This window comes from Salmo trutta, chromosome 34 (genome assembly GCF_901001165.1).
Source record: "Salmo trutta chromosome 34, fSalTru1.1, whole genome shotgun sequence".
Classification (NCBI taxonomy): domain Eukaryota; kingdom Metazoa; phylum Chordata; class Actinopteri; order Salmoniformes; family Salmonidae; genus Salmo; species Salmo trutta.
Window position 1 is genome coordinate 10,307,770 of NC_042990.1, and position 27,014 is coordinate 10,334,783.

At 43.4% G+C, this 27,014-nt stretch overlaps 1 protein-coding gene across 1 annotated transcript in view; it reads right to left on the bottom strand.

The window, feature by feature from the left end:
* Positions 1-7,080: 7,080 nt before the first annotated feature.
* Positions 7,081-27,014, bottom strand: part of LOC115173533 (poliovirus receptor homolog) — an 82,697-nt gene continuing 62,763 nt past the window's right edge. Inside the window, exons 7-10 of the mRNA XM_029731713.1 lie at positions 11,224-11,359; positions 10,959-11,016; positions 10,726-10,821; positions 7,081-10,252 (exon numbers count right to left, since the gene is read on the bottom strand). Of these exons, the coding sequence (XP_029587573.1) occupies positions 10,022-10,252; positions 10,726-10,821; positions 10,959-11,016; positions 11,224-11,359 (521 nt within the window). The 3' untranslated portion in view covers positions 7,081-10,021. The remainder of the gene's footprint in view (positions 10,253-10,725; positions 10,822-10,958; positions 11,017-11,223; positions 11,360-27,014) is intronic.

Below are 27,014 nucleotides of genomic sequence, written 5' to 3' on the forward strand. Positions count from 1 at the left end.
TTTGACCCTGTTGGTCATCTATGAACATTTGAACATCTTGGCCATGTTCTGTTATAATCTCCATCCGTCACAGCCAGAAGAGGACTGGCCACCCCTCAGTCTGGTTCCTCTCTAGGTTTCTTCCTAGGTTCTGGCCTTTCTAGGGAGTTTTTCCTAGCCACCGTGCTTCTACACCTGCATTGCTTGCTGTTTGGGGTTTTAGGCTGGGTTTCTGTACAGCACTTTGAGATATCAGCTGATGTAAGAAGGGCTATATAAATACATTTGATTTGATCTGAAGGACACATGGGATACAGCTGGGAAGTTTGATAGCTAAAGGCTATGGTTTCTCCCTGCCTCCCTCAATTCAATTCAAAGGGCTTTACTCTCTCCATCCCCTCTCTCCATTCCCCCTCCTCTCCTCCCCACCTCTCTTCTGCTTTTTGTAAAACCTCGTCTGAGTCCATGACAGAGTTGCATAATGGCAGTGATAGAGACAGCGGGAGATAGCGGACGACTCACTGCATAATAGAGGTAGAGCTATACTGTACTATACTGAAAATCGTATATACGTTTTGAATATCTAGTGTCTTATAAACCCATACGGGCTGGGTATCTGAAAGATGTAAGACACAGAAATAACAAATAATTCAATAAATCAAATCATGTATTAGAACCTCGATTTAACATCACATGATAAAAAAAGGTACATCAAAAAGTATTAAAAAAAAATAACAAGGCACTCTTCAAATTTTGTGCAACACAAAAAAAACAACTTGGTATTTTCGACAAGGACATCAAAATCACACTCTGCTGTCTCTCCTATTCCCCCCAAAAATATTTTATGCGCTCAGGGATGCGTTTCGTGAAGACATGGGACGACCTTCCGTGGGAAAACACACCCATCCGTCAACGTGACGCTCCTTTGGAGCGAGCAGCAGCGTGTTGTTGGGCGAAACCTTGAGATGAGCCATAGCTCCCTGAGCTAATGGAGAAGAACACTAGCTGTACTTGGGAAAACAATACCTGGACATTTGTCTTGTGTACGGGCCTTATCAGGGTATTGATAGCGTGTCTGTCTGTCTGTCTGTCTGTCTGTCTGTAGTAGGTCTCCCTACTATGGGGTGTGACTCGTTTATGAGAGACTGTACTGTGTCTATCATATGAGTCTACTGTCTTTCAGACTTGAGTGTCTTTCTTGAGCATGTCTATCTCTCATTTATGTGCCATCCCTGTAATGTTTCTCCCTTTTTTCCCCAAGTACATCCACAAACAGGGTTTGACTTCCTCTGTTGCGAGTTTGTCATTCCATCCACGATGATGACCCTGTCTATTTATATTGCGGTGATATTTGTCACACTGTGGTACCCAAAATACTTTGTGTTCTGACTAATCAAAAGGTTCTGGAATTTTCCTGCCACCCACCGAACCAACAAAGCCAATATCTCTAGACAAACAATCTCCTGACATGATCCAGAAATAACCGTCCACCACCCATCCTTTGGGAAACCGCCTTAAACGGGCAATACTGAACTTTGCCTTTGGGGGTGCTCTAGAGCCTACAGGGGTCCTCTAAATGGATAGAAATATTGTCCAGAAAATACCTAATTGGAAAGAACAACAAAAACACTATCTAAAATGGTTCCCCCCTCACAGAATTCATATTAGAGTTCAGGAAGCAGTAGACCTGGCACAAATCATGGTATATGACAGGACCTTTAAAGGGAAAACTCCTCTGCCATGCTTTTTATTAATTATTTAGAATAATGGAGTTAGTGCTGTACTGCTGCTTTGCGAAATCTGCGGTAATGTCATGTTCACACGTTCATCATTATGATCACATTTCTGTCCTGATCTCTCTTTCATTCCTCTCCTCTTTCATTCCTCTCCTCTGCCCCTCTCCTCATCTCCTGTTTCACTCTCCTCTCCCCCTCTCCTGTTTCACTCTCCTCTGCCCCTCTCCTGTTTCTCTCCTCTCCCCATCTCCTCTCTCCCTCTCCTCACCCCATCTCCTCTCTCCCATCTCCTGTTTCACACTCCTCTCCCCATCTCCTGCTTCACTCTCCTCTCCCCTCTCCTATTTCACTCCCCTCTCCTGTTTCACTCTCCTCTCCCCCTCTCCTGTTTCACTCCCCTCTCCCCTCTCCTGTTTCACTCCCCTCTCCCCTCTCCTGTTTCACTCTCCTGTTTCACTCCCCTCTCCCGTTTCTCTCCTCTCCCCCTCTCCTCTGCCCCTCTCCTGTTTCACTCTCCTCATCTCCTGTTTCACTCTCCTCATATCCTGCTTCACTCTCCTCTCCCCTCTCCTGTTTCACTCTCCTCTGCCCCTCTCCCTCTCCTCACCCCCTCTCCTGTTTCACACTCCTCTCCCCATCTCCTGTTTCACTCTCCTCATCTCCTGCTTCACTCTCCTCTCCCCTCTCCTATTTCACTCTCCTCTCCCCAATCTCCTGTTTCACTCTCCTCATCTCCTGCTTCACTCTCCTCATCTCCTGCTTCACTCTCCTCTGCCCCTCTCCCTCTCCTCTGCCCCGCTCCTGTTTCACTCTCCTCTCCCCATCTCCTGTTTCACTCTCCTCTGCCCCTCTCCTGTTTCACTCTCCTCTCCCCTCTCCTGTTTCACTCTCCTCTGCCCATCTCCTATTTCACTCTCCTCATCTCCTGTTTCACTCTCCTGATCTCCCGCTTCACTCTCCTCAGCTCCTGCTTCACTCTCCGCAGCTCCTGCTTCACTCTCCTCATCTCCTGCTTCACTCGCCTCTCCCCTCTCCTGTTTCACTCTCCTCTGCCCCTCTCCCTCTCCTCACCCCCTCTCCTGTTTCACACTCCTCTCCCCATCTCCTGTTTCACTCTCCCCCTCTCCTGCTTCACTCTCCTCTCCCCTCTCCTGTTTCACTCTCCTCTGCCCCTCTCCTGTTTCACTCTCCTCTGCCCCTCTCCTGTTTCACTATCCTCTGTCCATCTGTGAATGAAACAAACTGAGTGACTCAGAAAACAGGGAAAAAAAACATTTAATTTTAGCATCAACATGTAATTCCCTCTCCCTTGCCATCGCTTCTATAAATACACATCTATTTTGTAGGGGATGGGGCGAGGGATGGACGTTGCCTGGCAACCACATCCTGTCTTGCACGTCACATGAAATGGGTTTACTAGCACTGAATTCAGGAGTAGTAACACACTGGTGGTATACAAAGCTTGGAAAAGTTGCTGGCAGCAGGCATCACATCAGAAACCCACACACATTCAAACACACACACAGCTACTATGAGAGTCTCCTCACATTCATTTTTCATAGGGTGACAAAGAGGTGTCTGTCAACGATTGTATGCTTTTACTGTAGGCTAAATGTTAGATACAACTTTACGTGTTACTTAAGGCTGGGAAATGGAATGAAATGGAAGCAGAGGGAAATGGGGAACTGTGTGCACCAGATGACCTTTTTGCACATCATTCTGGATGACAGCACATCGTAAATGAGCAGCAGAGCGGATTTGTAGATGAGAGAGGAGCAGGAAGAATCGTTTGGTGAAGTGGTTGCATATAGGTCGCAAGTGGGTTTGTGGGCACGACTTCGGAAAACTAGCTAGCGTCTCTCCTCGAAACCCCTCTCTCTCTCTCTCTCCTACTGTGGTATCGTCACCACAGAAGAGGGCTTCATTCAATGAAGAGCAGCACTTTAGCAGACAAGTGTCATTCGATACATTCCAAGTGATGTTGAGGCGAGGAACATCGAATAAAGCTCAGCTCAGCCGGCTAGACGTACCAACGAAGAAGTGAACGATCACGCCTCTGAGCATTCACATTCACGGCTGACGTCAGGCCCACTGCTCCCATTGGAGGAGAGGTAGAGCCACCGAGCGCTCCGATTGGGTGTTAGGGGCCAGCCTGTTGCTGGGCTGTTTCCGCGCCACATTGGGAGCCAGGGAATTCATGGAAAGAGGAAATGGTGGGCGAGAGAGGGAGAGACTGGCACATGGTTCAATTAAGAGAGAGAGAGGGAATTCTGGGATTGTTGTAGGCAGTTAAGATGGCTGACTCAGATAAGAGACACAAGGGGCTTAGCAAATAGTTAGCACTGATCTAGAATCAGTTGTGTTAATTTGCTCATAATTAGTACATCTGGGTATTTCCACGAAATAAGTGCATTTTGCCTCCCTTTAATATTTTAAGTAGAAATTATGCACCAATATTGTATTTTAAAACCATGTTATAAATGGAGTACCTTTTAAAATAGACTACATGAAGAATTCAATAAATCTGATTTTGAATATGAATAACGGCATCTTGACAAGTCCCACTGTCAACTCGGTGTTCACTTCTCGGAAGATTTCAACCCACTAGATCCCAACATTTCTTCAAGTTTCTCCTTCACTGAACTCTCGTTTTAATATGGAAAAACTATTCCTTTTCCAATATTTTTTTCAAAAGAAACATTAAACATCTAATTGTCAAATGATAGATTAAAAGCAGGTGAGCTGATTCTACTGTTTTTAGCAATTTTCTGTTTTGTTTTTTTGTTGACCACCTGGGGACATTTTGTTAGTCCCCACAAGGTCAAATGCTATTTCTAGGGGGTTTAGGGTATAGGGTATTAGGGTATTTTCGATAGAAAAGCAGCTGGACAGTGAAGCCCTTTATTCCCGTTGAAAAAGCAATATGAAAATCTCAAGGCAACTCTGATTTAATGCCAGTAGTTAATCCGTGAGATGGTGGGCCAGTCTCAGTTCTACTCCCCACAGAACACAGTGTACAACACCACAATAACAACACAATGTAGCCATTTGTTTTCCTACAACAACAAAAAAAGGAAACTTATCTCATAGCGCAGTATGCTGCGAATCACCAGGAGGAGTTTATAATAGTTTTGAAATAAAAACGTCTTCATCCCACTCAAAACATGTACACGACCTTATCATAACAGGAATACCTACTAGGTGTACTGATTGTGCTATAGTTAATTGAGTGTGCTGCATTGAGAACCTAGTTGAAAACAGCACATGGCCTTGTCATGTGTATGACCGTCGGGTGTTTCCTTACAGACATTTCCATTACCAGAATGAGGTATGAAGAGCATCGTTATCTTACACCAGTCGACACCCCGCCTGTTTACAAGCACACCACATCATGGTTGATCTCTGCAACTCACTGCTCCCTCTGGTGGCCGGTCTGGGTTAAACGTTTCTCCTCTGATCTGGAATTACCGGATGGCAAAGTAATGATTTGATAAGATGTAAACATGATAATTTTGAGATTCTAGCCATTAGGTGGTGCTTGTAAAAAAATATATATATCATTTAAAAAAGTTGAATTCACTAAAGCGATAGTGCAGCAAAAGTACATATGTATATATTTGTTTCCTTACCTTGAGAGCTATGGAGAAGGAAAGACAACAATCCACACTGTGATTTAGCCACTGCCACCAATGGCTAATATTAGCATTTTAAGACCAATAACCAATCAATCAATGTATCCAGATTAGCATGTTTTAAATGTCATGCCCAAATATGTTACCAAAGACTTTATTTGGTGTCACAAAGAAGAGCGATTTCACTGAAATGACATGCAATCAGAGAATCTCAAATGAATAACGTTTTACCACCATATGTCAGTTCAACATACCAGACACACACTCATATCAGACAGTGTTTCAATCCCTAATTACTAGATCAATTAATGATTTGATCTATAGTGTGTGTAGTTTAATGGAAGGTGGATATTTGAGGTAATAGGAAGATCAGGCACAAATCTGATCTGAAATAGCTGCAGGCAAAATCTATTCCTGTTGATTTTCTTAAAGCCTCCCCCAAAAAGCATGTTATAATCTGCTGTTATAAATTTAGTCTGTGTTGGCAACTCTAGCCATGTTGTCAAACTGTTGATCTATGGATCAGAGAAGGAAGAAGTGTTGTTTGACTCCGAGGCCTACTTACTGATACTGGTAGTACTTGGGTGAATATATTTCATCTCCACAACTAAGCACTCGAACCATAATTGGAAGTGCTTTAATATCAGACTCATCCGTCATCTTCAATACAAGGGGTAGTGATGTAGCATTAGCATCATTTTGGTTCCCATCTCATTTAAAACCGCAATCTGTGATATTTACAGCCATCATTAAATCATTTAAATGAATTATATATATATATATATCTCCATTGATTCCTGTGGAATATCATTTAGAAATGCATCATGAGTTCAGCACAACTGTCTTCTATCAAGTCCCAAAATGTAAGGTTGTTTTATTCCATTATAAAACAGCGTCTTTCTAAACAACGTATAACTTTAAAAGTATATTTACAATTATCATGTGAATGTCATGGACTGACAGTCCTCGCAGCAAGAGTACCATTTATGAATTTGAGGATTCATTGGAGGGGGTTATATTTCCCCAGCCTCATCCCTCACCTGTCTATCGAAACAAGTGACGGGCAGCCGTTTTGCTGACAAAACAAATCCCAGACTGCACCTTTTAATGCTCCCTAATCTGTTTAAGATGGGCTTCAACACGTGTTCGCATGCCTGGCTCAGTAGCTCAAAAATGACCATTTTCATAAGCAGCACGTCTAGTGGTGCCTAACATTTTTTTGCGGCTAAAATAATACTCCTGGATTTGTCTGTGCTTGAGCCTCCAGAGGATATGTTTACACACAAATCTCAGACATACTGTAATTTGCCATGTTTAATGATGTTTTTTTTGTTTTTTTTGTTAAAGTGTGAAAGTACCTGCCGCTTTGAAAAGTGCTCTGGGGCTGAAATTCTGGATGTTGTACTAGCTGAAAATGATCTTAAAACATGTTCTGTGATGTTGACCCCCCCCCCCGCAGGCTATAGACCTATAACACTAATTAAAAGAGGTTAACAAATGCATGGTGACAGTTCTCAGGCCAGGCTATATCACTTGGGTGCTGGCTATAGAATGGTAACAGACACATACTTGTCCAGGGGCAACGAAGGGCAATCAGTGTCAGCTGCCACTGGACATTATAGCGCCACAGGATGTGACGCTGTCAGTGGTTGGTCATTTAGGAGCCTCAAAGGACTGGAGGTCGTTGTGACTCAATAGAACTTTAAGAGAATACAGCGAGACAATTCAGGGCCTTTGGTTTACATTTTATTCGACAAGACAATGATCCTTAAAACATAATATGCTTTCAAAAAAGCAAATGAAAAAAAAATTTAAAAAAGGGAAATTAAGAACATGTTTTTTTTTTTAAAATCACAATGATCTCAAGTGTTTGGCTTTCCACAATCAGAGGTTACCCCATTTTTTTTTTTCATCTCATATTTATTTTCTAAGACAGAAACAAATGTAAGTGTAAGTGAACAAGCTAAAAAATAAAGTAATGAAGGCACATCTGGCTTGGTGATGAAAAAAAAGCGACAGTGAATGTGAGATAATTAAACAAGCGGGGAAGGGAAGAAGACCGGATTCAGATTAGCGTTATCACTAACATTCACAGTTTGTATTTTTGGCATTAAACCTATCGGGACGGAGGCAAAGCGCTTGGCAAACACACACTGCAACTAATGCTGCAGCGAGAAAACGTTATCAGATGCCTTGAGTATAAAACAACAGAACTAAAACAGAATGCTGACTCATTGGTCTTTGATAATAACAAATCCAAGGGGCCCAATGATTGTCGTTTTCTAAGCTCAACATATCAACACATCTTCAATTTTGAGGCTCTTTTTATAGGCAATACACAAAACAGTACAATATATTTCCGACGGCAATATGAAGCAATAAATACAATTTAAAAAAAGAAGATGGAATCACAGTTTATAAAAGCAAATAAAAAAAATGCACAATTAATTTCCCTTTGAACTCTGACCTGTGTAAGGGCTATAAAATTCAGATGTGATTGTCTGACACTGTACCACTTTATGCGAGCCCGCCGCCCACAGGCATACGTTTTCAAAATGGCAGCATGAGTCTTTTTGCACAGAGAAGAAGTTGAGCTACCCATAGTTCCATGCAGCATGCAGACATTATCTTTAAAAGAAACACCATAGAGACCGAAGTGCCACCAAAAGCCAATGAAAGTTGTTTTCAAAGTGATTGTCACATCAAAAATAATGACAGTAGTGCAGTGGAGCACTGACTGTGATGGAATAAAGAACAGTGGGATAGGCAGTCACTACTGTGTTCTACTTCTCTGTGTCCGTATGCCTGTCTACCACTCCGTCTACCAAGCAGTCTATATACCATATCTATTTTTCTACATCTGTCTAGCAATCATTAGTGTCATAGTATCTATTTACTTACATATCTACATGTGCTTTTTGCTCATTTTTGTATTTTTCTTTGCGTGGTTTTTTTTATTCAACAAGCTAATGTACTTAGCGAATATAGCCTTGCTTGTCTCCGTCTGTTGAGGTGACAGACAGATCGATGCCCTCGTGGAATTGTGCGACTCTCAAGCTCTTTGGAACAGCCAGAACCAATGATTTGTTCCCATTCCTCAGCAAGAGTTACATTCAACTCTTTGTTTATTGCACCCTGCATTAAGCACCCCGTGGAAAGAACAGTCATATGCTGACTGATTTATGTATCAGCAAAAAGCTTTATCAAGTCGTGCTGTGCGCCTTCTGTACGGCCTAAATCACCCGCTGCTCTATATCCATGTGTTTGTGCTCGAAGTAAACGATACGATGGTTGGAACGCAAAGACGTCGACAACATTCAGAAAGTATAAGCCCTGGTGTCTGTAAGTAGCCTTGGGAGGAAAAAAAAGTGAGCCAACTGATTGAAACAAGCCACCGATCATGCCATGCAGAGTTATAAGGACTAAAATCCACACAGCATTTTTAGATTCAAAACATTAAGCCTTGTGACTGACAACCTCAATACCCGTTAAAGTAAAATGGATACTTTTTCTTTTTCAATTTCACATGGAAACTGACACCCCTATACATAGAGGTTCTGAAAACACCTACACTCGTTGTTTTTATGTGCACACATTTCACCGACAATATATTAAATCAGCAATATTATTTACAGTGTTCGTTGATAATTTGGTTCACTTTGACATCTTTGACCAACTTGACACGGTCTCACATAATTGTTCATCAATGATGTTTTGCACATTTGTGGTTAGGTACATAAAAGGCTTTAGAATAAGACTAAAATAGAAAAGATTTCAATACATATTTCACTGCGTGTAAAATAAACAGCATATATTATAGCGTATAATAGCCACCATCTACATAAATTGGTACTAATGGCAGTATTTTCCAATATATGCTGGGTATTTTGACACTGAAAATACAATCCTTATAATTTGAACTTAATTTGATTTAAATGTTAATCTTTCCTGTGTGTGGGGGGAGATTGCACGCTCATTGATAATTGTGTTCGCATTGTGTGCTTTGCTGTAAACAAAGATGTCACACTTCGTTACCCTAACAACGCAGTATTGCCAGCTCTTGCAATTTAGATTGAACCCAAAAACATGAGTCAGATTCTTAAACTTTGTCATGGTGCAATGTTATAAAGCAGTGACAACCTCATTCTGTTCATACTGCCATAAAACGGCATTTCGGTCTGAGGATGCTTACTGTACATTATAAACCGGGTGGTTCGAGCCCTGAATGCTGATTGGCTGAAAGCTGTGGTATATCAGACCGTATACCACAGTTCTAATTACGTTGGTAACCAGTTTATAATAGCATTAAGGCACCCCGGGGGTTTGCAGTATATGGCCAATATACCAAGGCTAAGGGCTGTATCCAGAAGAACAGCCCTTAGCCGTGGTTTATCGGTCATATACTACACCATCTCTGGTCCTTATTGCTTAAGTATAACACTGCAACATTCAAACAACCAGTTTCGAGTGATAATTCTGGTGATATTTTGAATTGTGTTTCCGGTGACCTTTGGTGACCTTTCCGGAATCACAAGAGTAGTAAACACTGCATTTAGGATCTGACCACATCGGGAGGCTGGAGTTGTGCCGATAGGTCCAGAACTTCCTGGGTCTACAGGCACGTTGTTGTTGTTGTTGTTGTCGTCGTCGTCACGGAGGCTAAAACGTCATCTGCTAAACATACATGGCTGCCGACACAAAGCTTTCTCCTCGGGCCACAGTGGTCGACGGCGGCTCGTCGACGTGGTGACCGTCCGCGCCGGAGTACGGCGGCAGCACTCCGTCATTTAGCGTGTCGTCGATATCGGCATACTGTATCGAGTCTTCCAGGACAGCAGGGCCGCCACCATTAGCAGCCCCACCCCCACGGGTGTTATCGTCGTCATCGTCGCAGGCATCCAGATCCTGTAACAGCAACAGATCCCGGTTGAACCAGCAGCAACAACAACTCTGGAGAAAATGACATCAACTGTGGTATGGTAGACAAAATCCACTCCTTGACCATAGTTTCACAATAGCTTAAAATAACTTTTTCGCTTACAAAATAGTGAAGATGTTGAGGGACCATGCAGGCACAATGTTATAATATAGTACAAACGGGCGAGTAATCTGATGATAGAGACGAATCCAGAGTCTAGAAAGCAGCCAGTTGTACCTCATGAAGGGTAAACGTGGTAAATCAACGACTGTAAACAGCACTGTGTGAAAATGGAGACAGTCCGGGTTGTGTTCATAAGGCACCCAAAGGCAGACAACAGTCTGAAACGTGGAGTAACTACCTGGACTAAAGTACAATAGGAAACATTCATTTTTTTGGTTTTCTGGTGTGACCTAATGATCACGACCCAGAGAATGGCGATCGGAGGATGCCCTCTTACCGTGACAGGCTCTCCGCTGGTCTCGTAGTAGACCTTACTTAAAGGCTGGGTCTCCGTCAACTCCTTCGTCACTGGGTCCGTGACATGCTTGTTCAGCTGTGGGTAAAGTCAGATAACTGGGCCACTCATCTCCAAATCAATAGCCATTAGCCCCCATTACGAACTGCACTCCATGTGGTTTATGACCTTCAATAATAACGAGCCCTGAGTGACAGGGAACGTGGACCACTCACCATCTCCGTGGAGCTGCCGGTCTTCACAGGCGGAGGGGGCTTGTGCTTGGGAGGACCACTGATTGGATGAGAGAAGAGAAGGCAGGGGGAGAGGTTAGTGCAACTCGCTCTGTCCACACCTAACAGGTTTGGAGTGAGTAAAACTTCATTGATCGGAGGAAAGATAGGGATTTGCTAAGCCGTACATACTGAGGAAAATAAATGACTTTGAGAAAATCGATAAGTGTCCTAAAAAGGGACAATTTTCTGAGAGCGGGACACTCACTCTCCGTTCTCTGCGTTCTGCTTGCGTTTGCGGACCAGCATGACGACAGCGCCCACGATCACCAGCAAGAGGACCACACCAATGATGCCTCCGATGATGCCAGCCGTCGACGGCCCTGCTGTTTTCTTTCGCTGCTCTGAAAGAGAAGAAGACGCGGGGGGGGGGGGGGGGGGGGGGGACACGACTTAGGATTTCGTCCAATTCAAATATACGTGTCATTACTCCTTGTGATAAGGGCTGGGGGAACATGAGCTGTTAGAATCAGAATCCAATCAGAGGTGTTAAATGAAAACAGCTGAACTGAAGAACATGGGGGTCTGTTCAGGATGATGTTACAGAACATTCCGATGGAAATGTGTCACACAGAACAGACATGACTGTTCGCTCTATTTCTCTCTGCAACATCCAGAACGTTTCTCACCATTGAACACACGCCAGGAAATAAGCTCTGTTAGGCGTTTAATGCCTGCCACACATCTTATCATCCGCCGATGTTCTGAGTTGACCTCCGGCTCCTTGCTCAATTATGCCTGTGTTTGTGATTTCCAGAGGGCATTGAGGCTGAGTGAGGCGTCTAAATTAAATGTAAAAGCCTCTCATTATGTTGGTTTTAACTAGCTTGCAGTTTCCACAGATGGCCACTAGACCGCTATTATCCTCAATATCCCATTGGAGGATAATGGCAATCTACTTCCTCTTTTCAGCCACATGGTGGTGTGCTGTTGCCAAGCTAACACCTCGCTGCTGAGAGTGAGTGAGTGAGAGCATAAATTACTTTGTGGATTCTCACTCCGGCTTGCATCCATATCAGAGATTCCGACTACGGGTGATTCCACTGGGAGCGGCGCAGACTCGCGCATCTGTTAGCTGTGTAGGTGTAGAGGAGTCTGCTGCATCTACGCTGGGGACACGTTCAGAGACACACTCCTACAAACGGCAGTCACAGCCGAAAAGACACCGGTCAGCGTCAATAATTTGCTAGCGCCTAAACATGAAATGGAGAAGGGAAGGAGGGAGATATGGGGCGGTGGCCAGGGATCGGTCCTGAATTGCTTTCTCTCTCTCATTCTCAAAGCTGGATCCGGACACACACACTCCTATACAGACAGAAGCCCCCCCCCCCCCCCCCCCCCCCCCCCTGCCCCTCCAACCTATTGGCATCCCTCTGGGTACCCTAGCTGCTGATCTGATGTGCTGGATATCAGCGTTTACATTAGCAGCGTTTACTATTAATGTTCTCCGATAATAATGAACTGTATTTTCAATGAATAATGAGTCATGTTAGTTACTGCATCAAAAACAAGCAGTCTAACACGGAGGAAATGAACTGGTCTTAAAACAATTATTGACGGAAAAAGAAAAACAAGCTGTCGTTATTGGTCAAGTCCAGATACACCCATCCCTGTTTCAGTCTGTTTTCTTATGTTTGGTGCCTGATGAATATAACCCTGTTTGAAGGACGGGAAAGCTGAGGGAAGGAGGTAAAGAAACAGACAATTGTGTTGGCTGGGAAAAGGAAGGTAACGGTAGGGGGTGCCCACCCACCCGATACCCACGGGTTTGGCAGAGAACGAGGGCCAAGACAGGGTGGGGTAAGAAGAGAGGGGGGGAGAGAGAAAAAAGGATTGGGATCAGATTTTGTCAGGGTGGATACAAGAATGGGGCGTGGTGGAGTGGAGAGGATGTCATCGGAGACTGATTAGCTCACATAACAGATGTGATGTGAATAGACAAACCCCTTAGCACACTCAAACACACACTAAGACCCCCAGCCACACACACACACACTCCTACCCAGTCATCCTAACATATTCTACCCCATATCGCTCCCAGTTGAGTCACTTACCAATACCATTCAGTGTGTAAAACCATCCTGTCAGCCCAGATTGAAAGAACGAGACTATCCCGAACCCACATTTTGTTACGTTACAGCCTTATTCTAAAATGGATGAAATATTTCTCATCAATCTACACACAATACCCGATAATGACAAAGCGAAAACAGGTTTTTATAAATATTTGCAAATGTACTAAATATAAAAACAGAAATACCTTATTTACATTAGTATTCAGACACTTTGCTATGAGACTAGAAATTGAGCTCAGGTGCATCCTGTTTCCAATGATCATGCTTGAGATGTTTCTACAACTTGATTGGAGTCCACCTGTGGTAAATTCAACTGATTGGACATGATTTGGAAAGGCACACACCTGTCTATATAAGGTCCCACAGTTGACAGTGCATGTCAGAGCAAAAACCAAGCCATGAGGTCGAAGGAATTGCCTGTAGAGCTCCGAGACAGGATTGTGTCGAGGCACAGATCTGGGGAAGGGTACAAAAAAAATGTCTGCAGCATTGAAGGTCCACACAGTGGCCACCCGGGCAAACTGAGCAATCGGGGGAGAAGGGCCTTGGTCAGGGAGGTGACCAACAACCCGATGGTCACTCTGACAGAGCTCCAGAGACTGGGGCGAAGGCTCACCTTACAACAGGACAATGACCCTAAGCACACAGTCAAGACAACACAGGAGTGGCTCTAAATATCCTTGAGTGGCCCAGCCAGAGCCCGGACAAAAATCTCTGGAGACCTGAAAATAGCTGTGCAGCGACGTTCCCTAACCAACCTGACAGAGTTTGAGAGGATCTGCAAGAGAAATGGGAGAAACTCCCCAAATACTGTAGTGCCAAGCTTGTAGCGTCATACCCAAGAAGACTCAAGGCTGTAATCGCTGCCAAAGGTGCTTCAACAAAGTACCTAGTAAAGGGTCTGAATACTTATGTACATGTGATATTATTTTTTTAGCAAAAATTAAATATACATAAGATGTGTGAGGATGGAGAGAGAGATGGGAGGATGGTGCTAGGAGGGAGGGCAGAGGAGAGCGACAGGGGTACGAAGGCTCTGAAGTGGGGCCAATAGAGGCAGACTGTAAAAGGTCTAGCGTCTCTCTGGGATACGGTTTAAGTGACAGGGAGGAACAACTAGCGAAACAACCCCTCACAGTCGGCCTGGCTCTCATTGCCATTGGCATTCTGCTGCTACACTCCTCCGCAAAACTCCCAACTGGGACATTCTCTCTCTCGCTCTGTCTGTCTCCATCCCTCTCTCTCACACTCCATTGCTCACTTTCCCTTCACTGGCAAGCAAGCTCTGAAATGTTCTCGTAGTCGTACACACACACACACACACACACACACACACACACACACACACACACCCTTTTTGGGACGAAAAATGTATACGTTCAAATTCTACATAATTACCTCATAGTTCAAAAACTAACCACTAAAAAAAACGATTTCTTCCTCTCCTTTTTCAAAATAGGTCTTGTACAGTAAGTGCTGGAGCTAGAGGGGGAGCGAAGGAGGAAAGACAGGATAAAGAATGGAGAGGGAAAGCGAGAGAGAAGACTTTAAATCTTCAATGTAATATGAAGTCAAACATTGCCTTGTGCTTAGAGGCCAAAACTGGATTACCCCTGACATCAGCCTCCCCTCCTCCCTCCCTCTTTCTCTCTCCCCGACCACCTTAGTGACCTAGCGTGTTCTCGGCTTCCCGCCTGCTCCACCAAGCCAAGCCCTCACACCATCTTACACACACACACACACACTTTGTGGGGCCGTCTGTGATTGGAGAACAGGCTCGCAGGAGTGTTGCTCTCCTGGACTCCTTAGCGTCCAATGAGCCTACATCTTATCTTGACCCATTGCTCACCAGTGAGCAATACAACGCAAGGCACACGCAAACACACACACAAACACACACTCACACACCTTCAGCACCAATAGTCATTGGATCATGACGCCTCGTGGTAACAGTCAGAAACACACCCGCCCTTCCCTGCATGTGTACGTGTGTATCTGTGCGCTTGAGTGTCTCAGCATTTTATGTCCCTCTTAGTCTTAATAGCTACACTTTTAAACCCTATGAATTGCCAGAGATCCTCTCTTTTTTTCCGTGCCGGTCAACTCTCCCCATGCGTTTTGGTTTCCCTCCATCGTTCTGTCACTTAGTGGATTAAAAACACTCTCCAAGTTCGCTTCCTCAAATAGCATGACTGGACCAGAAAAAAAAGTGTTTCTCACAAAAATAAAAACTCATTTCAGTTATCGTCATTGCAAACGCCTCCAACCGTTCCATTCCCAGGGATCAAACTAGATCAAATAGGCGCGAGACAGCGACAGCCACTTCATTTCGGCTCCAGCGTGGCCCACGTCCCCTGATCTTTACCTTAAAACAGATCACGTACCCAGCGACTGTCACTTATCTGGGTCAAGTGGACCAAGGCTGGGCTTCGGGGGCCGCAGCTGCCGCCTTTTACCTGGTAACCTTCCGCATAGGTAATGAGGCCTGGGTGTTTGCGGGGCCACGGAGGGTTTGTCAGGTCAAGAGAGCAGTGTGTGTGTGTGTGTGTGTGTGTAGCTCAGAAGGGCATGAAGCAGAAGGTTTTACGTTCCACTGAGCTGTGTGTCTCCAGACCAACAGGCATTTATACTGGCATGTCTTAGTGGCCACCGCTGCTTGTGCCTAGTAGCATCAAGCAGAGCCAAAGCTAATTTACTGCGATCCCTCCCCTGTTGGCCCCTGTGCATTTTAACTGTCTGGAGATTAAGCTGAGGTCAGTCAGTGACACTGCATGTTTGTGTGTCAGATTGTGTCGCTATATCCTTCTGTCTGTCCTCCTCTGTGTGTGTGTGTGTGTGTGTGTGTGTGTGTGTGTGTGCCCCTCCCTGTGACACTGATCTCCTCTACTCCCTCCCTCCTCCGCAGACAGCAGTATGTTTCCTGCCATCCAGTGCCACAGCGAATCACAGCCCACACACTCTCATCCAGCCACTGCTGGCCCTCTAGCCCTGGGTAGACAGGCCTCTTACCCTCCTCTCAGCCCCAAGGGCCCCCCCACCCCACTGAGTGACCTTCCTCTCGCATACAAACAGACACAAAAGGGACACAAACACAGTCAGACAGACAGACCCACGTACAAGGACAGTAGAAACACAGACGGACAGACCCACGCACAAGGACAGCAGAAACACATACTCCCACCAAGTGCCCTCCTCCTCTTCCTGCTGCTACATGCCATATCAGTTTCTGATATAAACATTGGCAGTTACAACGACACAGGGAACATATGCCGGGCTAAAACGGTCTAATAGGCTTAAACCCTGATACCCTGATACACTGTGCGTCAGGCCTTTTTTCCCGTTCACTTTATCCTTTTAGAGAGTCAGTCTCTTAGGAATTGTTTTGACTGCATGCCGTGGATTCTACGTTGTGTTTAGACACCCCAGGTACGCAGGTATTTTCACTAACAGTAACAAAAATGGCCACCTCTTTCTTCCCGCAAAACAACATCACAGCTTGTTTATCTGTGAGTGATTTGTTGCAGCTGGAGATGCTAGCATTGAACTTTGTAACCTCTCGACAGCAACACCGACACTCACTATAATTCCCCTCACATACTGTGAGCGCACACACACACACACACACACACACACACACACACACACACACACACACAAACCCCCCTTTACACACAATCCCTGCAGGACTAACAGCTGATTTGTCTTAGCCTGCCTGGTATGCCTGTCGGGAACCAGACGTTTCATCATCCCTCCCTCCTCCCTCCCTCCCTCCCTCCCTCCCTCCCCTACACACTCATCCATCACCTCACACCTCTCGTTCCGCTCCTGTAAAACTCCTCTTGTTTTACCACAATGGAGTTTTTCAGAGAACGGACAGATCAAGGGAGAAGCCCGGAGCGCACTTAAACCCCATTTTTGTGTCTTTCAGCATCTAATTTGCGTTTCCCGGACTATGGTTAGGAGGGGAGAGTAGGAATGAAAGAGAATGAAAGAGAGAAAGAAAGAGAGAAAGAGAGATAGACAGGGTGAAATGGTCTTATGTAGAGAGAGAGAGAGAAATGAGCTCCCTTGAGTGCATCGGTCTGAGGTAGTCTGTTAGCCACTAACCACTAATAGTGTAGCGAGCCATGAGGTTTTGCTACGCTAACGACGGTAAAGGTCTCTGGGATGGCTAACCACGGCGGAACTAAAGGGCAGGCCCTGCGAGGCCACGGCTGGAGTGTGTTTAATGGACAGAGCGAGGTAGAGGAGGAGAGATGGAGAAAGACGAGCGGAAGGAGCAGGAGAACGAAAGAAAATGGAAAATGAAAAAAATGAAAAGAATTCTATATTCATGACTTCTGCGAAACCATCTCAAAAATGAAATCGCTAGGAGACCGAAAAAGAAGAAAAACTCAGAATTTCACATTGGAATGAACTGCATTCTTTTCTACCTGTAATTTCCTATAATTGGACTCAATGAAAGGGTTGAACCTAGGGGTGAACATCAACTCTGTTGTTATGATAGCAGTGAGAAGCTGTTATCACGCAGCTGGTAAAAGACCAACAGTCATAGGATATACAGGAGAAATAGTCATGATCCGTACATATCTATATACGACTGAGGGAATGTACAGTACCTGTACAACAAAGCCATTCCCATGACAACAACGACTGTTTTATATACAGAGGAAGTGAGTCATTGAATTATAGAATATTGTGTATTAAATGTATATAGAACTGTAAATGCCAATGCATTCTAAACAATATATACCTATATATTAAACGGTACCCCACATTGTTTGCGACAAAGGCTGTATTAACTACTAGGCTATTGCTGATTACCAGCAAGCATGCAGCAAAATGAATGGCGGCTTACAGTATCAAAAAATAATACTTCACGACTTATGTTTTGGAAGGTACTACTGAATAGAAGGAACTCACCCAATTAATTCCATGCAAGTGTTTTGATAGAGCATTTCGCTTTCATTACATCAATACATTCTGTGAAAGCCACACCTATTCTCTTGTGTGGAATAAGTGCTTCTGAAATCGGTTTAATTGCAGATTACATTTTTCTCTTTGTGGTAATTATCCACCTATGACAACGACTGCATACTAATGAATCGGAATCCATATCTAAGGCCTTAACTAATATCAAAAACTCAATTTTCTCTCGTGTCTTTATATAGATCGTCTAACCTCGGGTTGCTGGAGGCTTTTTATAACTGAACGCTGATGTTCAGGAGCAGTGTTAATGAATGACAGAGAGCAAACGGTAAGGTGCAACACACACACGCACGCGCGCACTCAACAAAAACCCTGTTAATCACGTCCCCAGAGAAAGACACCCAACGCCGTTACTCATTCCGACAAAACACAAACAGATAGAGCATCTGCCGATCAAGACAAAAACACACATACCTCTCTATATAGACATAATAATCAAAAACACACACACACACATAATATACAGGTACACAAGCCCAGGCGGCAGGCAGACGCATTAACGTCTTTAAGTGGGTTCCGCAGCAGGCATTATGTTGGGCTGCAAACTAAGCAGCGGAGTAGAAAGACTCGGTAAAGACACTGAGTGCCTCAGAGAGTAAACAGTGGCGGCTCATTAGCTCTGATCAAACTGCATTAAGACGAGGCTTCTAATCACTAGCTCGGAACAACACGACCGTGTTCTCTAACACATCTACAGACTGACTAACAGCTGCTGGCCACACGGTTCAGAGAGATGCGAACCTAATCGAGTCAGACACAAATGTCCACAGCATTCAAAGAACGTTCCATCGGAACCTTCTCCGGAGAGCGTTGAAATATTGTGCCATTTAAAACGCCTACTGTCGTATGTAGTGCGTTTTTCGTAATTAGAGGGATTACGAAGCGAGTCTTGGAGTCAAAGGTCACAGCTCTTATTAAATCAGAGAGTTGACGTTTGGTTTATGAGCAGTGCTTGATGCTAATGGTTACTAATGATTGGGCCTAATTACTGTGGTGACTAGGTTGGTGTGAAGGAAAACGAGCCCCCGACAGAAGCAAACAAACACTGGTGTGGTAAAATGGAAGCCGTTTGACGAACTCTAGTCGGAGATAGTCACACTAGTGGTAGGAACGCATGGATGTCTATGGGCCCTGACAGATGCTTAGTGGCTGCTCTCTATACCACACAAGACAAGGAGTATCCCGCAAACACATACATACACACACGGCTCTGTCAAACACTTTCAGGCCACATGAAATCATGGCAACACTCAGCTATGCACTCAAGCACTCTGTATCTGTCACAAAGCACTTGCAGGCCACAAACCAGACCTGGGAGAGCTATAGTTTTAACTATGCTTTGTGGAAAGTAAAAAAATAAATATTGGTGGGCAAATAGCTACTTTCAAGGTGACTAGAACTACATACAGATCCCAAAAATTCATATTTTTGTAAAACTATTTGAATGCAGATCTCAGGAAGTGACAACTTTCCAGAAACTATTGGATTTTCTGTCTTGGCAGGGCTATATCTGGAACTGCATGTTGAAGATAGAATGAATTGGACACAATCTCCTATACTATTCCAATCTATCTGACAAAAATGTATTGTGTAGATCAAATATGACTGAAATTCTGTAAATATCCATTCTTCTGAATGTCCATTGCCAAAGGTGTACATAATCAGTCAAACCAATTATATTTTGTACCAATAAGTAAATAAGTTGTGATGCTCCACTTGACTGTATGCCACTGAAAATGTTGAAAACTGCAATTCATTTAATGATAAGTAAAAATACTGCAGAGAAATTCAACATCCATTTGCAAACAGTGCAAACAGCAAGTTGGATGCTTAGCAAAAACATCTTCGAACCTCTTTGTCCATCTGAGGGTACAAGTTCTTGTTTCAAACATACACTAAAACATCTTTAAAAAGGGATAGTTACTCAAAATACAAACTGACATGATTTTCCACCTACCTTGGCTGTAGTTGATTCAAGAAGGCAGTTTTTGGATATTTAGTTTAAAACTTAATAACCATATTTTGTTACTGTTAGAATTCTCAGTAACACTTAACATTACATTGTTATTGTGCCTCTAATAAAACTGTAATTACGTTTGGAGCAACATTTTATTAGCATGTTGTTACATAATACTTCTGTAATTGCATTTTAATTGCATAGCAATGAGCTGAGAGCGTTTTTAAGTACAAGAGGAATAGTGACTGTTCCTTATTCCACTGATGTAATAACTCCATTATGCAATTAAAGCCATTTCCAAAGGCCTATGTAGCAGTGAGTAATTTTACAAGCACACAATACCGCGATTATTGTGGATAGTCAGAATAATATAATAGTTCGATTAAAACGTTTACATGCTTTGCAAGAAGTATCATTCCCAAATGATCCTGTTTACATGGACACATCTGAAAATCAGGCTACCTGATGGCACTCTGATAAATGCAGAAAATCACCAATCCCCCCCAAAAAAGTTCAACCACAGTGACCATGTTATTTTTGAGAAGCATATTTGATTCCGAGTTCTGACAAAGTTTGTATGTGAAAACTACTTCGCATACACTCAGTACTTCCGAACTCACTTGACTCACGCTAAACAGAGGGAGGCTCGCTCGGCAGGTGCTTGCACATGCGCAGATCAAATACATTGCTGGAACGTCGCTTAAGGTGTTTACATGTCCTAATAATTTGGTTGCTCAGAAAAACCAGGTGTTTTAATCGGCGTATGCTTACTTCGATTTTGACCTTACACCAATTAAGATACGGAGAGTAAAGTGTTTACATGACTATTGCGTCATCTGTCTACTGCCATAATCCGTTTAATGTCGAATTATTAGTGTGCATGAACATGTATTCACTGTTACTGTTGTAATAATCAAAGTTACTACACATTAGAGTTTAGGGTTGCCAACTGTCCCGTACTAGCCGGGATGTCCCTTATATTAGGCTAAATTGGTTTGTCCCGTATATTCATCCAATCACAGTATAGCGTGGATGGGCCAACTCCTGCAAAGTCATTTCTGTTGTTGTTCGGTTGGTTTGGCATATCAAGGAAATATGGAAAAACCTGCCAACAAATAAATAAAAAAAGGCTGTGCAGCTACAAACGGGAAGCAAAAAAAGATGTCGTATAAGCCCGTCAGTGGCGACTCGACGAAAACTTTCTGTACTTTATGCCGTCGGGAATTCTCAATAGGCCATGGAGGGGAGAATGACCTAACTCAGCATGCATCCACAGAAATGCACAAGGCGGCCACGCTAGCTAAAGGTGCTAGCAATATCGCTGCATGCTTCGTGACGTCTACTGCGGAAAATAACAAAATCGCAGCAAGTGAAGCCTCCTATGTGTACCATACGGTTAAACACGGACTCGGCTACAACGGCACCGACTGTCTTGTTATTCATGACTCAAATGTTGTGAAGAAGATGCACTTGGGAAGAACGAAAGCGGAGATGATTACAATGAATGTTTTAGGACCAATGACTGTGCGGGATATTTTCGATGATCTGTCCCCCGACCGAAGGTGAGTCCGTGTATTTCTCAGTTGCCAGTGACGCCTCAAACAAGAGAAACAGAAACATGTTTCCAGTGTGCGTGAGATATTTCTCTGTGTCTGATGGAGTGCAGTGCAAGTTACTTGACTTTTATGAAGACAATGAAGAAACTGCAAATGGCATACATCGAGCTCAGATGAACTGTCTGGAAAAGCATGAACTGGATATTAGACACATCACAGCCCTATGCAGCAGATAATGCCAATGTCAACTTTGGAAAACACCACTCCATTTACCAGTTATTGAGCAGTGCCAACAATCGCATTCTGAAAGCTAATTGCCCAGCTCACATTGCTCATAATGCCTGCAAGCACGCCTGCGATCAGCCATCAGTGGATATTGAGACAATTGTTTTAAAGATCTACAGCCACTTCTCAGTATCTGCTTCCCGAAGAGAGGAACTGCGTGCATTGTTTTTGCCTTTGTTGACATTGAATGGAGTGAAATTCTGCCACATGTTTGCACACGATGGCTCTCTCTTCATCCAGCTGTCGATCGTCTCCTGCAAAGCTGGCCAGCTCTTACTTCATACTTCAGGTCCCTTGGGGAGACTTGTCCTGTGGCACTGAAGAGTATTTTTGAGTATGAAGAAAAAAACGGAAGCTACTGAGATTTATCTGTGTTTTTTCCACAACGTGGGGTGTGTTTTTGACCAACTCGTAAAAAAGCTGGAGGAAACAACGCTCCTCATCACAGATGTTTACGAGGAAGTCCAACATTTCAAAATGAAGATTCTTCAGCGGAAACAGAACAGCTTTTTTGGATATCAGACCAAGCAGCTGATGGACAAACAATTGTCAGCACAAAAGGTCCAAGCAGCAACAGGACTTTGTGAAGTTCTATGACACTGTCATTACATACATTGGCAAGTGGTTTGATTTCTCACCAGAAAATGTAATGGTGAAACTGAAACCGATCAGCCTCTATGAGGAGCTCTCCTTCACTGACCTGGAGCAGGTGGTGCTTGCCCTCAAAATGACAGTTTAAAAAAAAACTTATCCCTCAACGTAACTAAGACTAAGGAGATGATTGTGGACTACAGGAAAAGGAGCACCGAGCACACCCCCATTCTCATCGACGGGGCTGTAGTGAAGCAGGTTGAGAGCTTCAAGGTCCTTGGTGTTCCTTCCTCACTGCCTTGTACGGCAATTGCTCGGCCTCCGACCGCAAGGCACTTCAGAGGGGAGTGCGTACGGCCCAGAACATCACTGGGGCAAAGCTGCCTGCCATCCAGGACCTCTACACCAGGCGGTGTCAGAGGAAGGCCCTAAAAATGGTCAAAGACCCCAGCCACCCTAGTCATAGACTGTTCTCTCTACTACCACATGGCAAGCGGTACCGGAGTGCCAAGTCTAGGACAAAAAGGCTTCTCAACAGTTTTTACCCCCAAGCCGTAAGACTCCTGAACAGGTAACCAAATGGTTTACGCTGCTGCTACTCTGTTTATCGTATATGCAGTCACTTTAACTACACATTCATGTACATACTACCTCAATTGGCCCGACCAACCAGTGCTCCTGCACATTGGCTAACTGGGCTGCTTCTGCATTGTGTCCCGCCACCCACCAACCCCTATTTTTACGCTACTGCTACTCTCTGTTCACCATATATGCATAGTCACTTTAACCATATCTACATGTACATACTACCTCAATCAGCCTGACTAACCGGTGTCTGTATATAGCCTTGCTACTGTTATTTTCAAATGTCTTTTTACTGTTGTTTCATTTCTTTACTCACACACACACACACACACACCTTTTTTTCACACTATTGGTTAAAGCCTGTAAGTAAACATTTCACTGTAAGGTCTACACCTGTTGTATTCAGAGCACGTGACAAATAAACTTTGATTTGATACCACAAAATCCACCAGTGAGAAGTGGGTGACAGTTTTCCAAAACCTAGGGAAAGCCATCTTGATCAACATGTTCAGGATTGTCTCATTTGTCCTCAGTGTGCCAGGCTCAAATGCCTTTGTGGAGAGGATTTTCTCTCGGATGACCACTAAATGGTCAGACTCTAGAAACAGATGTAGCACAGAGCTGATCAAAAATGAACTTCAAATATCTGGGAACTGTGACTTGTCATGTAAGGACTTCTCTCTGGCTATGCAAAAGGAGAAAAGGACTGCTTGAAAATCAGTCAAGAGCAGCGAAAAATATCCATGGAAAAAGTAGACTTGGGTGAGTGACTCGTGCCCCTCTTTTCCATTTGAAATGTTTTCATTTTTTTTGCTGTAAAGATCCAAATTGAGATTTCTTTGATTATTTATTTTGAATATTATTCAGATAAGTTTACATAATGATACAGTTTTAGTAAAGCTATAGAGTAAATGGAATATAAAAATGTTTTGCCTTTCCAATTGACTAAGAATATGATATACACTGTATATTAATTCACACAACACCAAACCCACACCGCCGTGGCACCGTGCACTGGCACGCCACCTTTTATCCCTTATTTGGTAGTGAGAAAGTTGGCAACCCTATTAGAGCTTGATGTCAAATGTTACTGTATTACCTTATGTCTCACTCATTATGAAAATATATTAGTCATTTTGAAGCTGCAAAAGTGGTCTACTCTAATGTTGAGGTGATTCAATGCATTTACTTATAGGCTATAAGTCCGTTGTCACCAATCGATCGCGGCATTCATAGTCGATCACCAAACATTTCTGTAAAAAACAAAAAACAAAGCCTTTGCGTTTCTGTTTTTTGTTGTTGTTGGTTTAGTGCTGTTGGCGGTGCACTTGATTCAGCAGCCCTAGTGCCAGGAAAGCAAAGTGTTCCCATGTTTAACCATTTCATGTGTCTGAAGGTAGAACGTCGCCTACCAGGCAGGCCCAGAGAGCAAATCAAGCGCACCTATATAGGCCTACCGCTGGTCAATCAGAGAGCTCAGACCACCGTGTCTGCACAGTTTCCTCGAGCCGTAGGCTGCAAAAAGAAGCCTAGAGCGCACAGCAAAAGTTGCTACTTTGAGATTTCACCGTTTTTAAAACCATGACTAGAGAGACTCAATTAATACAGCAAAGAGCTGCAGTTTTTTTAATTTATAAATTCATGCTTATGTTGTTATTCAGCACTGTCAACACTGTTCAACACTTTTACAAGCCAAGCAGCTGCAATTAATGAGTATATCAATGTGTTCCGATAAGCTTACGTTATTATTAGCAACATGTCTTTTTTTAATATCAAGGAATATCTCACTTTCTCTGGTCATAGGAGTAACAACATGAATTGGTTCATGAGGCAGAAATAACGCAGTGCAACTTGAGTTTTGCCATCAGCTGGAAGACTGTCCCCTTTTCTCAGCAGAAGGGAGGGAGAGAGGAGGGACGGGTGAGGCAGCCTCAACGCTGCCATCTCCCTCCCTTCAGACTGACCATCAGTTACACGCCATCAGTCCAGTAAAATAAAAATAAAAGCTCATTATTATGCTCCTTCAGCTGTGCCTCACAAGTAATACGACAAATGATCTATTACCAGTGTGATCATATACCTGCAATTTCAAAATGGTCTGAGAACAACAACATTGGCAGTGCACTTCAAGCATAGCCAATATGCAGTGATCATGTATTGGGCCTATAGCAAACTGCTACATTACTGTTTTTAAATCGGTTAATGTTGCACGCAGTATATATATATATATATATATATATATATATATATATATATATATATATATATATATATATATATATATATATATATATATATATATTTTTTTTAAGTCATATTAAAAAGAAATATCAGAGCGGTAGATCTCAGCTTGCTTTTGGACTCTTGCCTCAGAAAAGGTTGGCGACCACTGCTATAGGCTATATTAAGATTCATATCTGAGAGCCCTCCAAACCGAGTGCTATTGCTGATGTATTTAGACTAATTAAACTAACTGTTGTAGTTTTTGGTTCTTTATTCAATATCTGTCAGCCATCAAATAAATATTGATTTTGTTTTCAAATAGGTATTCAAACACCTTCAAATATTGTTTTTCTGAGAACTGTATTTGAATATCAAAGAAAATAGTTGCCTTTTAGTTGAAACTATCAAAACTATATTCGGCTACAGAGTATTCGAACTCGGCATATTCAATTAAACTACAAAATACACATTTTTTCTTCCAAGGTCTGCCACCCCCCCACAGCCTAATCAACAGGGTCATTAGCATAATAAACTGGGCTGCCCGGTGTCACTGCAACTAATTAATAGCTTCATACGCGATTGCTGTGTCACCAAGGTAGGAAGACGGGTGTTCAAGCCTGCAGACAAAGACGTTGCTAAAACAGCAGGTGGGTTTCCAAACAGGAAAAGGAAGACATCCTGTGTGTTTAGACACAAGTCACTGGAAATACCCCCCTACAGTAAAACCTGTTTCAACTGCCAAGCCCTGTGTGCTAAAAATGGAGAAATCACAATTCTCTCCTGTCTTTGCATATGGGAAAAGACACAACGCATTTTTTTTTAAATGCAGAAGGGGGTTGCAAAGCCCTTTCCCCTGACTTCTTGGCAGGTTAGAGCAAGCCTGCCATTCCAAAGCGAGGGTTTTGAAGCATGTCAAACCTGGTTACCTGTGGGTAAAGGAGGCACGTGGCGTGCTAACGTGGGGTGACACGAGCACACACACACACACACACACACACACACACACACACACACACACACACACACACACACACACACACACTCAAATACACAGCCTCGGGGTCACAGTAACAGCCAGGTAAGCACCTTGGTAACAAGCATGCAGTGCCCGTCACTGGGCCCTAACCCCAAACATCAAGACTACAACAGAAAATCAATACAGTAGCATCAAAAGCATATTTCCAGTGAATATCATACATCAAAAGACTCACGGGCACATCAAAGCTCACATTCCCTAATATACTGTGTAATACCCTTGAACCAACTAGTTCAGCTGGTTGTGTGTAATATATTACTGTAGCTGCTGTTCTGACAGTGCTAAAAAGTGGGGCTATTACCAAAAATGGCCGTAATTTTTCAAATATGAAAATGACCGTAATGTTTGAAATATAAGTGCATAATACTTAAATCCAATACAACAGATGGCATTTGCATTGCGTGTATAGTTCATAACTTGTACGTTTGAATGGGTTTTAACCCACATAAAATGATCAAAGGCTTTTCATAGCCCTCTTTTACAGTTTGTGAAATAAAAGCTGGCGTAAGTACTGCATCATGAGTAATACATTCTTTCTAGAATAATCTCTGCATGCAAGTCTCATAACTGGGGCCATGTCATGAAAGAATCCTCCGACTATCTCTCTCATCCCAGCTGAACGGTAATACAATGTGCTCTAACGCCGTTACAACGAACACAAACAAGGCCATCTTGAATACAACAGTCCTCCACATAAATCAA